Raw genomic sequence first — 17,477 nt, 5'->3', positions numbered from 1 at the left:
GCTGTTAGTGGCCAATGCTGGGCAACCTCAGGAGTTTTGAATGACTCACACAGGCCCAACTGCTTACAACCATTCAGTGGCAGCCATCCAATGAAAACTAGTGTGATGTAGGACTTAGACTTTTGGACAATTGTTTGGGATGTTCAGATTTGATTCCCTACTCTGCTGTGGTAGCTCAAGCTCACAACAGTCAGTTGGGTGTAGTGGTTAAGTGCACGGACTCTAATCTGGGAGAGCCAGGTTTGATTCCCCACTTCTCCACATGCACCTGCTGTGTGACCTTAGGTCAGTCACAGTTCTTGAAAGAGCTGTGTTCTCAAAAGAGCTCTCTCAGTCCCACCTGCCTCACAGGGTGTCTGCTGTGGGGAGAGGAGATTGTAAACTACTCTGAGTGAAGGGAGGGATATCCAGTCTCTCTTTCTTCTACTACTTTGAGCCAGTCACATCTTCAGCCTAACTGACCTCACAGGTAGGGCTGCCAGCCTCCAGCTGATGGTTGCTGTGAGGAGAAAACTGAGGCAAGGAAACTGTTTAGGGCCCCTCTTTGGAGCACAATGAGTATAAATGAGGTAAATAAATAAATACAGCTGAAGGTAAGGGGCAGATAAATACCGTAACAGTTTGGTTGGTCAGAGGAAGAGACGGAAACAAGGACAGGTGATGAGGGGCTGCAGGGGGAAATGTGGTGCCCAGTTTAAGTCCTTGCAGGTTCCCCACTGAATAACTGGGCCTGGTCTGGAAGTCAGCACTGAGCAACTTTGCCAGACTTTTCCCAGGGAGTGGTTACTAGGAATAGGGAAGAAAGGCAAACTGAGGATGGGGGAAGATAAAAGTGAGCTGGCTGGAGGGTAGAAAGGAGAGGAGACAAGAGAAGGGGAGAGGCTGTGGAGATCGTCAGAGAAGGGAGAAAAATAGTGGGGGAGAGGGAAACAAATCCCTGTCCCCACAAATCCTTGTAGATTCCTCACTTGTTTTATTATAATACTTTTCATGACATTTTTTAAAAATATCCTTCTCATTTTTATTATCATCGATCTTGGGGGCTATGCGCAGAAAGCCAGGACAGAACTATATATTCAAACTATATATAAGAATGTGAACCTAGATAAAAAAGAGAATCAGAAAAGATTGCAAACTTCTCAGAAGAGCAGTAACCCATAATAGTCTGAAATAAGTTGCATGAGTACTGCGGTCAGATTAAACTCCAATATATATTTTGGCAATGGAGCAATATAAAGGCAGCCCAATCTAAAAGAAGAGTAATAAAGATTATCTGAATAATTACTATAATTTATTTCTCTATGGCGCCAATTGCTATAGTAACAGATTACTTCAGAGACTGAGTCCTTAATGAATTTATCTTGAAAATGCTCCTGTGTTTTTGGAGAGAATTAGAATTTGTTTTACAGATAAAGAACATGGAGGGGAGGGATGGCTATATCGAGCCAAACTGCTATGTGATTGCACCCAATATTATGACTCATTTGAACTATCTGAATACACAGCCATGTCCCACAACATGAAATAACTCATCTTCTGACATGGCAACAATGTCCTGCTTTACATGCACATATTAAATATTTACATTCATAAGAGGTAACATAATAATATATGGTCGTTTTCCTCCTCTGTCTGGTCAGCAGACTACTGTAAATTTCTGTTCTCCAGTTTTTCATACCTCAACCCTTTGATCTTTATCAGCACTCTGACAATCAAACAGGGCCAGATTTGATGGCAGGTATGCAAGCAAAATGCAATCAAGACCATTCGCCTCAGAAATGGTGCACCAACACAGGCTTCCTGCCTGTTCCTGGCTCCAGTACAAAGTACTCATCCTTGCCTTCCAAGTGCTGCCTGGCATTCCCCTTCCTATTGCTGCTATGTCATCATGACATATTCCTGGCTGTACTTCTCCAGCTTCACCATCTTCAGCTATCTGAAAATTTCTTCTTTCAAATAATTCCACCTATTCTTTGCCTGACCTGGATGTTTTGGGCTAGAGCCCAATATAATTAGATTTCAGAAGCTAAGCAGGGTTGGCCCGGATTAGTCCTTGGAAGGGAAAGCACTAATGAAGTCCAGAGTTACTATGCAGGCAATGGCAGACTACCCTATTCATCTCCTGCTTTGAAAACTCTACAGGGAGGGTTGCCATAAGTCAATTTATCTAACTTCTGTAAACAGTCCTTGCCCCTTTGCTAAAGTAGCCATGCGCATCTGCATCATACAAGAACACCACAGATGCACTGCACATGGGCTGTATCTGGGAACATGGGGGCTATCAGAAAGGCTATATATTCCCAATACCATGCTGCCTTGCCCCCTGCTAAAAGTTGCAGGAGTGGCCTATAAGATAGAGATACTTGGTCTCCGTGGTTGTTTGCTTCATGCAGGATGCTGCTGTCTTGATTTAAGCAGAAAGCCTTTTTTTTGAGTTTCAGTAGTTGGGCACAGGAATATTTTTTCCCCGTGGCTGCAAACTATATAGATGCAGTCTTTTTGATTTTAATGAGATCTTCCCCCTTTAGAAACAAAGCATTGAGCAGTGGACTGGAGAAAAATCCAGAATTTACAGATGGTCTTGACCATCCCTGTAACCACCTCAACTAACTTTTTATTGGGGAATATTAATATTTCTTATCTCAAAATGGTAGGCCTATGAGAGGTGAGGTGAGCAAGGATCTCTGTCAATGTTTACAGAGATAGACCCCTGAAAATCCTTTGGTTAAATAATGGATTTATTATAATAAATGATTTTCAAATAATTTTCAAGCATACAAGAGGAATTATAGAGGTTAGCTGAATAAATGTATGTATGGGGGAGAGGTGATACAATACCTATATCTTGCAGAGTAGGCTCAGTCAGAGGAAACACAAGGCCTCTGGAGAGAGATTTCTCTTTTGAAGAAGGGAGGGGGGAATGAAGGCAGGAAGAGAGGGGAGAATGGGAGAATGGAAAATTCCTGGATGGAGGAGAGGGTGGAAAAAATCTAATCCTGACAGGTAGGGTTGCCTGTTTTCTAGGGTCAGTTACGTCACATCAAGCGATTCAGTTACCCAATGGGGAAGCAGAGTGTCACACCAATGGAAAATCGGGGTGTCATATGTTGAGTATCCAATCAGAGATCATAGCGTCATACGCCCATACCCCAAAAGAAGAATTTTAATTACACTGGCCAAATGTGTTTTATGGCCCTGTTTTTGCCAATGCTGGTTCGTTTGAAGCTCACCAAAAGTGATAGATTTCTCCCTAAATGTCAAAATGGAAAGCCATCCATCAAGAGCTCAGGAGACTGGTTGACTCTGATAGCCTTAGCAGTAATTAAAGAAAAATAAAGATTCTGTAGAACTTCAGATTCCCTGGCAGAAATGTAAGACCAGAGTACAGATGTAGCACACATTCATACAACAAGATGGCAACTTAACTTTTAGCCTTTGTGTTTCTGCTGTCTTTTTGAAGAATAATGGAGCATACATACAGACCATTTGTTTGTGTTGCAGGGGCTCTCGTATCCCTTATATTGTTTTTATGTTTTGAGAACAGCACTTGAAAGGTTGCCAAAAGGCGTGAAGGAATTTTTACAGTTTTGGCCCACCATTTCCTCTCTGGGCCTGGGTCCCTCCGTTCCCAAGATCAGAAAATGGAGATTCTTTTTAGCCTTTCAGCACAGTCACACATCTGCCCAGCCCATGAATCAGACTCAACATCATTCCAGCCCGCCTGGGGCCTAAATTGAACCTGATTTGCCTCTCTTCTGAATAAGAGAGACCATTCCCATTCAGATGGGCATTGCTGTGTCATATTAATAGTCTAGGGTTACATTGCAATATCACTTTCCAGGGGTGCATTGTTTGGGTATCAAGCCAGGGGTCTCTTTTAGGGTTGCACTGGATTACATCCCCCCTCCCACAACATGCCCAAAGTTTAAGTACAATCTTTACAAAACCACAACATTGACCCAGCCCACACAGAGGGAAATGAAGCTAAACTCAGTTCCTGCTAGATATTGTTAGCATTTTTCTTTCTTTCAAATTCCCCAGTATTTTAAAATAGAGTGTTTTCTATAGGACCTTATCCAAAGTCTAGCTGCTTCTCTCATTGACCTCTATTGGGTTACATTCAGGAGGAGCAAAACTACAAAATGTACAAGTTCAATAAGCAAACAGGGCCAGATGTGATGACAGATATGCAAGCAAATCCAACTGTGGAGTACTCCATGGGCTTGAAGATTTATGTAAACCAAGTGGTATTGCCTGTGTCTTCAGTATTAACATGCCAGGGATCTATGGTGTGAGTGCATGACATGTCAGTGTGGTAATTATGTCATCTATCTTATCTATGATTGCATTCCAGAAGGCTTGGATCTTTTGACAAGACCATCAACAGTGCAGAAATGTTCCTGTTTCACTGCAACCCTTCCAGCAGAGGGGATTGGGATTCACCTTTGCCCTACATAGAGAGTGTGGAGTTAAATACCACTGGGAAAATGTCTTGACATTTTCAGTGAGTTATCTACCATGACCCCAAGATCTCTCTCTTGGTCAGTCTCTGCCAGTTCACACCCCATCAACTTGTATTTGTAGCCGGGATTCTTGGCCCCAATGTGCATTACTTTGCACTTGGCCACATTGAACCTCATCTGCCACGTTGACATCTGCCAACGCCATGCTGGGAATTATTAGGAAGGGAACTGAAAACAAATCAGCCAGTATCATAATGCCCCTGTATAAATCGATGGTGCGGTCTCATTTGGAATACTGTGTACAATTCTGGTCACCGCACCTCAAAAAGGATATTATAGCAATGGAAAAAGTGCAGAAAAGGGCAATTAGAATGATTAAAGGTTTGGAACACTTTCCGTATGAAGAAAGGTTAAAACACTTGGGGCTCTTTAGCTTGGAGAAACACTTGGGGCTCTTTAGCTTGGAGAAACGTCGACTGTGGGGTGACATGATAGAAGTTTACAAGATTATGCATGGGATGGAGAAAGTAGAGAAATAAGTACTTTTCTCCCTTTCTCACAATACAAGAACTTGTGGGCATTCAATGAGCAGTCAGGTGAAAACGGATAAAAGGAAGTACTTCTTCAACCAAAGGGTGATTAACATGTGGAATTCACTGCCACAGGAGGTGGCAGCGGCTACAAGCATAGCCAGCTTTAAGAGGGGATTGGATAAAAATATGGAGCAGAGGTCCATCAGTGGCTATTAGCCACAGTGTGTGTATATATATATGTGTTTGTGTGTGTGTGTATATATACACACACACACGCACACACATATATATTGGCCACTGTGTGACACAGAGTATTGGACTGCATGGGCCATTGGCCTCATCCAACATGGCTTCTCTTATGTTATTATGTTCTTAACCCTCCAATAAAATGAAGTTATATGAGAGAATCAAATAGTACATTTTAAAATTAAATGCAGATTGGTTTTAAAAATCCATTATTACATCTCAAGTATTAACAATCAAGAATTTAAAAATTAAGATATGTTCATCACTAATTCATATATATATATATATATAAAATAGGTAAAATACTTAAATTTCATGGAAAGAAATATATACCTCCTGTATTTATAAATTGTAATAAAAGAAAGAGAAAGAACATTAGTCAGTAATAGAAAGATAAAAAGAAAAAGGTGACAGAAAAGCAAGTATAAGGAAGAGAGAAAAGAAAAGAGAGAGAGAAAGAGTTAGAGAGAGGGAAGTAGAAAAAGAGAATTTAGCTTTGTCAAGATATTATAAAAAAGAAATAAAAGTCTACCTAATATCAAAAGAGAGAGATCGTTTTCTATTCTTATTCTTATTATTTGTTTATTTATATTCCGCCCATTCCCCCATTGGGGGCTCAGAGCTGAGTACAGCAAATAGAAATAAAATCATAATAAAACCAATTACAACAATATGCCTTATAGATCTTTTTTGTATTTTCAAAAATGTCTTTAATGCATTGTGTAAAATTGTTTCTTATAATTAGAACAAACTAGAAATTTTAAACCACCCAAAACTGACTGATAGGCAAAGAGCCTCATAACTGGAAAGTTGATTAACCTCAAAAGTTAAGTATTGTATAGAGGCCATAAACTTTGTTACGTTATATACAAAGAATAAGACTACTCTTGTAATAGAAAAAAGACCACTTCGTCTGCCTTGTTTGAGTCTGTATAACTCAGTCTTCTGCTGGAACTTGGTCATCCTGGGCTGGAATAAGCTTCTGCAGTTCTTCCTCCTCTTCCGGTGTTAGTTTTAAAGAAAGTGTATTCATTAATGCTATTCCCAAATTCAAATCAGAAGCTTTATGCAAAACACCATTTTTGTAGATTAAAATGTCTGAAAATGGGCTCCACCTGAAGCACAGATTGGTTGCATGTAGTTTGTTCGTAAAGATTTTCAATTTCTTTCTCTTTTCCAGCATTTCTGCGGAAAGATCTAGTAAAATCAAAATACGCTTCCCATTGTGTGACAACTCATCTTCATGGCGTGCTTTTTGAAGAATCATGTCTCTGACCTTGGAATTCTGTTGATTTCTGTTTGGGGCGAGCAGTTTCCCCCTTTGCTTTTGAGGACATTGGAGTTTGCGATTTTAGAATCAGAGTTTAATGTGTAAGCCGAAATGCCCTCAGAACGAGGTTGGGAAATTAGTCAGGTGGGCACCTGGCTCACTAAGGATCTTTTCCCAATGTATACAAGATTAACCAACCAGAGAGTGATGTTTAAATAATGGGAACTCTAATTTAGTAAAACCAATTATAATTTATTGAGAAAAATATAGTCTTCCATACAAGATAAAAATACACATACAATCACACATACAGTGCTAGGAAATATAGATAGATGGATAGGGGAACATAGAGGGTAGACACACAGGGTAATATTTACCTATCGTAGTCTTCGAGGAAGGCTCCAATGGGAGACAAGTGAGGAAGCGGGTAAGGGACCTGAAACTGATCAGGAATCGGGGATGGATCTATGCAGCAGAAGGTGGGATACTGATAGAAGCACACCTGTGGGTAGCTAGTCCACAGGTTATAAGGACTCTCTTGAGCCCTCAGGGGATGGGAGGTACGAGGGAGGAGAAAGGGGAGGCTCTGCAGTGACCATAAGGGCTGGACTACTGCAGTAGCCAATGGAAAGTTCCTTGGTGGCACCTAATTGGGTACCTGTTCTTGACCAATGAACTTGCCTGAATCCTGTATACCTGAGAGAACTTTCAGGTTAAAACAGGCCCTGGGGCAGCTCCAAAGTGACAGTTGGGGAGAAGAATAGAGGTGACTACTGGGTGAGGGACACTTAAGATTAGATGGGCTTATCTAAAAAGGTGACAATAGAGAATCAAATATTGGCCTAGGTAGCACCCAGATTAGACAAAAGGCTTGGCTCTGGCAGGAGATGGTCTTCCTCTTTTTCTATCTTCTTCTGGGTATGAGTCTTGTCCAGGGTTCCGTTGGACAAAGGAAATGATAGTTGGGTTGATGGTCCATTCATTGGGCAGATGGGTTGGTTGCAGGCTACAGGTGACATCTGGGGTGTACGTGAGCCTTCTGTTACGATGAAATGGAGTCAAGCCTGGCAGGAAGATGGCTAGGTGTGGTGTTAGCCTTCCACAGTGGATTCCATGGTCAGCGCTTCATAACCGTTCGCCTGGATAGCTCCTTGGCGGCGCAGTATCTTCTGCTCCATGGCTGGCAAACGCAACGATGGGAAGACGTCCGTTGTGCTAGTAGGCCCTCTGTACCGGTTTAGAGTGCCTGTATACCTTGTGGCTGCTTGTACACATAAGTCCCTTAGGTCCCTGGATAGGTTTGCCCACACTCTCTGGCCAGACGTGTGCGAGCTCACTTCTCCAGGCGTTCTGGCAACCATACTGGTGACTATGATGTTCGGAAAGGGGGCTTTTCTTCACAATTGGCGAAGGAAGCTATTGGAGCTCTTTCAATTTGCGTCTGCCATCTTCTCGTGACTAGGGTTGCCAATCCCCAGGTGGGGGCAGGGGATCCCCCGGTTTGGAGACCCTCCCCCCGCTTCAGGGTCGTCAGAAAGCGGGGGGAGGAGAGGGAAATATCTGCTGGAAACTCTATTATTCCCTATGGAGATTTATTCCCACAGAAAATCATGGAGAATTGATCTGTGGATATCTGGGGCTCTGGGGGGGCTGTTTTTTGGGGTAGAGGCACCAAATTTCCAGTATGGCATCTAGTGCCTCTCCCCAAAATACCCCCCAAGTTTCAAAAAGATTGGACCAGGGGTCCAATTCTATGAGCCCCAAAAGAAGGTGCCTCTATCCTTTATTTCCTATGGAAGGAAGGAATTGAAAAGGTGTGCTGTCCCTTTAAATGTGATGGCCAGAACTACCTTTGGAGTTCAATTATGCTTGTCACAGCCTTGATCTTGGCTCCACTCCCAAAGTCTCCTGGCTCCACCCCCAAAGTCCCCAGGTAGTTGTTGAATTGGACTTGGCAACCCTACTCATGACGCTCCTCCCCCCTGCATTTCTGGTTTAAACTTGAAACCAACCACTATGTGAATTGGTGCTCAGATGAGCTTTCCTTGCGTGCCTTCTCTCTAAGAACCTATGTTGACTCTTGCTGCATCAACATTTAATACAGCCAGGCTACAAGAGCAAAAGACAGTTGCATATACAAATTGCGTGTCTTTGTGCCAATGTAGCCATTTGATCCATGCATACTGCAAACAGCAACAGACATATCTATGCCTCTATTGAATTTCATCTTGTTACAGCTGGAAACAAAGATGGGAAATCATTCACTATTATCCAGTTGATGAATCAGGACAGTTCCTAATATGCAGTCTCCTGTGCTTGCATGCACTACTGACAAATATTACACACATCAGCTGTCTGCTGTCTCTGCTATATTTTGTTAACAACTCAGGCAAAAGTAAAAGGCTTCATGACTGCAAGAAGGACTTATGTCAAATACATAGACAGGCCTACTCTGTAATTTATAAGAGATAAGTGTCAGATACAGTTTACAAAGTGGAAGGAAAAGGTTTCCAGGGAAATAATTTTTTTGTAAACAATTCCAACATATAACTTGACAAATTTCAGAATTAAATGTATCTGTAAGGATGGAAAATATTTCAACTTGCAGTTCAGTATCAAATAGTTGAATGGGGCTATACAAGTATTTTATATTTCTAGCGGTCAGCCTCAAATTTGTAGGTATCTGGGTGATTGGGTACTTGGGATTTTTCACTTCATGCTAATATTCTTTCTTCATGTAGCCTTGATATGTATTCAGGATTTTCCCCACATAACTCCTACCATACTCTGAGATCCTGAGGTAAGGCCTTTCATAATGATCTGTCTGATTATGAAGGTAGATGTGGTAGGATTGGAGTAAGGCACATAACAGTTTTATGTAGTTTTAGAAGGCAATTTATTATTATTAAACTTTTATTCCTCCTTTCCTCCAAGGAACTCAGGGCTGCATACATCATTCTCCCTTCCTCTGTTTTATCCTTAAAATAAGAGAGAATGATTGGCCTGACATCACCTTGTAAGTATTATGGCCAAGTGGGGACTCAAACTCAAATCTCCCCAATATGCATGATCAGAGGTTTGCATGATCAGATGTGCACCTGCAGATTGTTGGCTGGGACCTCAATTCCCAGGTTTGCTAGGCCCAATATGGATCAGAACCATGATGCATGGAAAAACAGAGCTTATGTCTTTCCATCCATGCATTTTCCTATCTTAAATGGTTCCAGGGGAAGACCTGTTGGGTACTCCATATGCAGTGTTGGGACACATGAAAATTTCCCCAGTGATGCAAACTGCAGCACTTGAGGACCATTCTAGGCTGGGAAAATGGCATAGGCGGGAAGACATAAGCTCTTTCTTCCCTGAGAACTACAGTCCTCCTGATGTGAATTGGGCCACGAACATGGGACTGAATTCCCAGTGGAGAACTTGCAGGTGCGATCTGACTGGCAATCCTCATGACACACCTGGACTCAACCTGAATACTGGTGTCATGCAGTTAGGCCCTCAGTCAGCAGCCTAACCATTACAGTACATATATTTATGCTGGTTAAGTGTCCATCAACATAAACAAGAATAGGAAAAAGTTGATGAATTAAAAAAAATGAATATATGAACTAATTATAAAAATCCTTCTCTGCTTCTTCCCAGATAGACAGCTTAGAGCAGAGGTATCAAACTCATTCATTACAAGGGCTGGATCTGACATAAATGTCACTTTGTTGGGCTGGGCCATGTGTGCCATAAAATGTAATGCCAGGTTCTGGAGAGATAAACTTTATAAAGCAGGGATTGCCAACAGTAGCTCTCCAGATGTTTTTTTGCCTACAACTCCCACCAGCCCCAGCTAGCATGGCTAATGGCTGGGGCTGATGGGAGTTGTAGGCAAAAAACATCTGGAGAGCTACCGTTGGCTACCCATTATAAAGGACCCAAGCAAACTCAATTAACAATATTATTTTTACTCAAAATACAAATGCTCTTTAAACATTAACACTCTTACAGTACTTCTTTAAAGTATCTCCCTAATGCTCACCCTCCCACTTCCACTGCTCATTACTTATTAGCACTGGAACAGTATACAGGGACATAATGCACAGCCTCTGTCATCTGGCAGTAAAGGGAATGACCAGTTGCTTTCAGGATGGATAAAAGCCCTGGATAGGTGGTTCTGTCCTGCGGGCTTTATGTTTGACACCCCTGGTTTAGAGTGTCCGCTAGTCTTTCTTACAAACATGAAATATTTTTCCTTATTCACCATGTTTCCCCCTACCCCCTCTCCCCTTCAAAATTTCTTTGGCTATCTAATTAAAACCTGGCGGAAATTGGAACAAAACACCACTTTTTTCAAGACTGATGTCAGCAGTGAGATCCAAGTCAGCTGCTGTGCTTTGAGGACATATGTAGTTTTTCAGAACTTTCTGCATCTAGCTTACTGGTGCCTTCTCTGAATGGCAGCAGCTCTCCAGGATCTTGGGCAGGAAAAGGTCTTTCTCGACATCTATTGACAGGGACAACGCAGGGCACTGCATGCAAAGCTTGGCTCTGCCTCTGCAGCAGCATTTGATTTTCCAAAGGTAGCAAACCAACAGTCTTCTGCTGGCTATACTGGAGAATACTGGACCCATCACTAATAAACTCTCCAGCTGCCAGACTGTTCTTACATACGTTTTGTGCATTATGATAACCCCATTTTTTGTTTGTTTTACTGTTTTCCTTAAACAGAGCAGTTGTAGCTAGTAAGCATCCCACTGCTTAACTTTATTTACTGAAAGCAACAGAGGAAGACTTGCCATTAAGTCCTACTGAGTGAAACTTTGGAGTAACTTTTCCTGGATCTCACCCATTCACTAAGAAGTGTTTAAAATACTGTCCTCTAGACAAATACGAGGGGGGGGGGGGAGAATAGTGCTCCCGAATGTTTCCAGGACATCTGTTGAAAACAACTTGTTTCCACAGGCTTCGTCACGTGTTCTGACTCACCAGTTTGGAAAAGGAACAGATCACTCGGGCTTCAAACTCTCGAGATCAAACCACATTCTTTCCTAAGCAGAAAGGCAAATTGCCACAGGGAGCCTCCCCCCCTCCGCCCCATACCCATTCCACTCGCAGCAGCATTTTGGGTCGATGAAAGGCAATACTGGGGCTCCTCCATTCAAGAGTGTTAAAGATCTTTCCAGACAGAGCGCATAACGAGGCAGCAAAAACTTCCGCGCAAAGTAAAACCTGCCCGTTTGCAACGGGCGAAAGCGTCGAAAAAGTGCTGTTAATCAAAGCGCAGAGAATGAAACCCGCACAAATCGTCCCGCCAGCTTGGGAAACTTTTCATTCACAACCGAAAGCCTGCCTGCCTGCAATTTCGCCACGCGGTTCTCCCTTGCCCGTGTGTGCATCTACTGCCCATCCTGCCCTCCTTCTGCCCCCATCCGGCACTTACCAAGCTCCCCATCCTCCTCCTCTCCCTCCCCTTCGTCATCTTCTCCTCCTTGCTCCACCTCTAGCAGCACATCCTGGTTTTCCACACTCATCTTGCCAGAAGTTCTCTTGCTCTGGGGAGGGATGCAGCACGGGAGCCACAACAAGGAGCTTAGCCTCTAAGCAGCCTGGTAGCTGAGCCGACTGTAAAGAAAGAAAAAGTCCCGCTTTCGTAGCAGCCTTAGCTCCGATCAGCTGCATGAGCGGAGCTGGGAGGGGCAGGCAAGCAGGCATCTACAGTGGAACAGGGCTGGGCCGAAGCCTCCGCCCTCCTGGCAGGCAGCCCTGGAGAAGAGGGAAAGCGAGGGGAGTTTCCTCTTCAGTTGCCCTAGAGATAAGGCTGTTGTAGCGGAGACCGTGGTTTTTCCCTCAGGGTATGTCCTGCCGAACAAGTTACCTCAGGCAGGCGGCCAAAGAGAATTACCATGGAGCTTCAGCCAGCAAAATAAACTGGCTAGTGGGAAAATGAACACCATTTCCCTCGGGGTGTGTGTGATGACCTGCCCAATTGAAATGGAAATTTCAAAAACACAGAATACATATTTGTATGTTTCAGCTTAATAGGGAAACAGCTGGGTTACTTATTGAGAGAGAACACTGGCTGGACTCTTCCCTCTCCCTTGGACTCCCTGGGTCAGGGGTGTTGAACTCATTTGTTATGAGGGCCAGATCTGACATAAATGAGACCTCGTCAGGCCGGGCCATGTGTGTCATAAAATGTAATGCCAGGTAGAAGAGATATAAACTTTATAAAGCACGCAAACACAAAAATTTTAAAAAATAAAACATGTTTAAAACATCAGCACTCATTAATCTTAAAGGTGGTTTCTTTGTATCTCTCCTATCATTCTTTGCACAGGATGATAAAATACATATGTATGCACTTTACAACATGACCATGCTAGAAGGAGACTTTATAAAAAACAAAAGCTGGGAATAACAGTCCCCACAAAACCAGCATAGGGAAAGGTTAGGGGATTTTTTTTTGCACCAGTGGGAGAAGGAAACACACATGTACCACAGAAATCACTGACCACTATTTGCATCATTATGCATCCCTCTTTGCCTTGGCATCAAGGTTAGTAAATACAGCTCCTACAAGAGCTATGAAATGAAGGGGGAACCTTGTTCTGCTCTCTTTAATTCCATCCCTCCTTCCAGGGGCTCCCTCAGCTCTTGTGCTCTCTTTCCCTGCTCTAGGTCTCCAGGCAACATCTATAGTGGAGGAGAAGAGCTTGCAAGCCTCCCTATTTTCCCCTCCTTACCTACTTCACACAAGGTGGAAATAGTCACCTACCTATGGGTCAGTACTCAGAGGTTAACTGAGGTCCCAATGCTAAGCATGCTTTCTTGAGAGTAAGCCTACATTAAGTTCCTTCTTGACCTCCAGCAACTGCATAATATGTGTGAAAGAGCTGTGTGTGCCTCCCGCACCACAGTTTGGCCACCCCTGGCCTATAATATGTACCCACATCTATTAAAACTCTACAATGTATCTGTGCAACGCCTTTCTGCAGATAACTGTGAAATATATGTGTATGTCTCATTTTTTATGTTTGTGAAATCAAGTATTTGTATCATGTGGTTATACTTTGGAAAATTTCTCAAGTATAACCCCCCCCCCGCCCTCCAAACCCCCTCAACCTTTTTAGTGTGAACTGAATCAGGCAAAGTAGGGAGAAATGCAACAGCACCACCCAGCTGCATGCTGGTTGTCAAGATAAATTAGAATTTCCCCATCTTTGGGGGCTTTTGGGACCAGGGGTTCTACATTTTAAACCAGTAAAAGTAAAAAATATTTTAATTTGTGTCCCCCTGTGAATGTTGCTAACCCCAAGCAAGGCAGCTCAATTTTATCATAACAAAAATGCTGCAAAAATGTATAGATATTTGCCAGACCAAAAAATGCACACAAACAAATAGCAAGCCAATTAAAGATTATATAGGTCCCTGATTAAGTAAAAACATATTAGACTTGAATACAAATAATACTTTACGTGTATTCAAGAGCTTGTTTACACCAAGTAGGATCTTCTAATTTTTTGTCTTTAATAACCCTGCCTACCATAATGTTTTTCAAATTGCCTTTACAATCAAAACTGATTCACTGTACTGAAGACATGGAAAGGAGCGCAGGCTGCTCTTAAGGGAAACACAAGTCCAAAGCCCCTTTGGTACACTGCATCAGCTTGTACTGGATCAGTTAACATAAGGTTGGTTCCAAAGGACTGTGAATAGAGTTCAGTTTAAAGAACAGGACTTTGTGCTCCCTCTCCTTTGCAGTCAACTGAGACCCTTCCTAATTCTGTTCCTGGCAGTCAGGGGACATTCTCAAATCCCACAGTGAGCAAAGTGTGTGTGTGTGTGTGTGTGTGTGTGTGTGTCTGCAATGGGAGGGGGAACAGGCAAAAATACCCCACACATACACACCTGTGGAACTGCTGTTCCATAGGCATGTACCATTACATTAGGGGAGAAGCACTTTTGCATCCAACCTATGATTTTGGGTCATGTTCTATGAATATATAACAATAGACTGGGTTTGTTTTTAATTAATTTTATTTCTTTTAATGTCCAAGTTCAACGGACTCAGACAAGTGTAACTCTGCTTAGACATCATGTAAAAATATCACTCATACACTCTTGGAACCTTCTGTGTCATAAACATTTTTTCAAAAGTAAGGGACAGCATCCTAAAACTGAATTGCTTTTTCATTTTGTCATATTGTTTAATGGTTTCTGCTAATAAAGTACATTTTCCAAACTGGGCAGAGACTGATAAAATGCGTTCCCCAGACGAGAGCTTCATTTCCTACCGTCAGAATTTATTTCTTAAGGTTTTAATTGTCTTTTTGTGACAGGCAGTGCAGTGAAGCATTAAAGGAAATTAGAAATGCTGTATTTTTTTTAAAGCTGTGTGAAGCTACCGTAACCCAGTTTAATATTATTTCTGATTGTGTTTAATCCTCCCAAGTCTCATTAATTGTCATGCTTTCATGGAACTTACAGTACAAGAAGACTTTAGTCTCCTTTGCCCTCTACTGAAATGCATTGGTAATAACAATTGCCAATAAAATAGGAATTATCAGATGATTTAAAAACAAAACAAAAACCCTGTTCTATCAATGGTGTGTCTAATTATGATCACTGCCAAGTTTCTGTTAAATGTACTCAGGGCTTTTTCTGAGCAGGAATGCACAGGAGCACAGTTCCAGCTGGCTTGGTGTCAGTTCCAGCTGGCTTGGTGTCAGGGGGTGTGACCTAATATGCAAATGAGTCCCTGTTGTGCCTTCTCTATCAAAAAAGCCTGTGTGAAGCCATGCTGACGTCAGGGAGTATGGCCTAATATGCAAATGAGTTCCTGCTGGGCTTTTTCTACTAAAAAAGCCCTGAATGTACTTACATCTTCATTTTGTCTTTCATTGCTGTTTAATTAATAATATTTTTTAAGGACAGGTCTGATGTAACAGCACTTGTTAAACCTCTTTAAGAAAAAGTCCCTATTTTATGTCTTAACCAGTGGAGGGTTTTTTGTTGTAAAAGGTGCTACTACACATATATAAGGGTAGCAGTTTCTACCAATTTCCCCATCAGGACTTGGGAGAACACCCCTCCAAAGGTGCCAGTGCTCAGTGCCACTATAGAAAACACTCTGGCCATTACTATAGCTATGAATTATAGACATGGTTTTGTTATTCTATGATTACTTGGGGACTGTACAATTTTTTTTTCATTCAATGAAGGAAATGATTGTGCTTGGGTCGAAAAAGAAAGAGAAATTATAAATGGATGCTAGTTTTCCAGCCCAGTTTCTAGTGTTTAATTGCATGGTGTTCTTCAAATGCATTTGTTACAAACATAGCTCTGGCATCTGCCCTTGGATTTAAAAAAATGGGCTTTTTTGGTAGAAAAAGCCTAGCAGGAACTCATTTACATATTAGGCCACACCCCCTGACATCACTAGAAGTCTTCTCTTACATGGCTTTTTAAAAAGGAAGCTAGTTAACAGCTCCTGAAAAATCATGGTTCCAATATAATGGATGGTCACAAATAAAATAATATAAATAATAATGAATAATAAATAAAACAAAGGCCTGTTTCCTTCCCAGCATCTTAAGGACTCTGGGGAAGGCATGGCAGGAATACCTGCTTGCAGGATTGATGGGCACTCCATAGAAGGCTGCCTGCTGGTTTCAAAGAGCAAATTGCGACTGTATTGAAGGGAAACCACTCCCCCTTCTTTATTTCTGATTCCTGGTTTTTTTTAAAAAAAATAATTTTAAAATGTAGCTAAAGAAGGGTGCTTTCAAGGCAGATCTGAGTTAACACTTGCTCCTTTTTCCTTCTGCCATGCAACCCACCCACCCCCGACAGCCAAGAGATACTCTGGCCACAGAGCAAGAGTGGGTGCATTTTTCTTTGCAAACACTTTGTATGGCAAAGTGTTTTGCAGTCACTGCTAATGCTGTTGCTGCTACTGTTGCTGCTGCACCAAGCTCCATGAACTGCAATGAAACCAGCTAAACTTCTCGTCCTCTCCTGAGCCTCTCTGCCCCGCCATGCACACAACTCCTACAAACTCCTACAAAAAATCATAAGTGCAGCAGGTGGCTCTCTGCTCCTCATTGCTGCTCTTGCCCTTGGGGAAGATGACTAGCCTGCTCCCAGATCCCAGGTGACCCCAAACCTACCCAAGGAGCTAATCCTGGCCCTGGAGCCAGTGCCTAGTGCTCCTGCATTGAGCTCTCCCCCCAGGTGCTCCCCCAGTGCTGGAACAGACTCACCATGACAACTTGTCGGCCCTTGGTTTTTCCCATTGCATCCAGTCACATCTTTCACACTGGCCACCTTGCCAGCCAACTTCTTAAGGGCCTTCTTCGGGCACAGGAGAAAGTAGAAGTCTGCAGGCTTGGACCACTCAACCTCCTTGCCATTGCTGCTGCTGCTCACTGCAGCCTTCTTCAGGTGTGTGGGGGAGTAGGCACCTTCAGGCTCAGACTGCTCAAACTCCCTGCCACTGCTGCTGTTGCTTGCCCCGGCCTTCTTCCGCTGCTGTTGCTCGCTGTGGCCTCATCACACAACAAGTCCCACCTTCCCAGGCTTGAAAAGGAAGTGGTTTGTTTCCTTGCAGCTATGCTGTAAGTAAAATGTCCTGGTCTGGGAGTGTGTGGTTGTCTTCTCTCTGCTGGGAGGCTTTTTTTTTTTTTTTTTGAGTCAGAGCCCTGGCCAAGCCAGTCAGAACAGTGTTCCAGTGCATTCAGGCTAAAAAAAGAAGAAGCCCTGATTAGAAACATAATACAAACCATGATTTGTATTCCCGAAATATGGACATACCTGTTTATGCTCCTTTCCTCCTTGTCAGAAGCTATCCCAAGCTGCCCAGCCTTGTCCAATAGCTGGGAAAGCACTACTGTGAAGGCAGGCACAATTAAGCTGTAGCAACAGTAATATGGCAGACTCACAAACTCACCTCATCAGGCCACACACATC

The 17,477-nt window shown here is 42.7% G+C and overlaps 1 protein-coding gene across 1 annotated transcript in view; it reads right to left on the bottom strand.

Moving 5' to 3' along the window:
• Positions 1–12,198, bottom strand: part of ANO6 (anoctamin 6) — a 127,944-nt gene extending 115,746 nt beyond the window's left edge. The window contains exon 1 of the mRNA XM_060244948.1: positions 11,950–12,198. Within this exon, the coding sequence (XP_060100931.1) occupies positions 11,950–12,040 (91 nt within the window). The 5' untranslated portion in view covers positions 12,041–12,198. The remainder of the gene's footprint in view (positions 1–11,949) is intronic.
• Between the last annotated feature and the right edge of the window lie 5,279 nt (positions 12,199–17,477).

The sequence above is a fragment of the Heteronotia binoei genome, chromosome 8 (genome assembly GCF_032191835.1).
Source record: "Heteronotia binoei isolate CCM8104 ecotype False Entrance Well chromosome 8, APGP_CSIRO_Hbin_v1, whole genome shotgun sequence".
NCBI classification, from domain to species: domain Eukaryota; kingdom Metazoa; phylum Chordata; class Lepidosauria; order Squamata; family Gekkonidae; genus Heteronotia; species Heteronotia binoei.
Note: the sequence above shows the minus strand (reverse complement) of the source record. Positions and strands in the feature narration are given on the sequence as shown.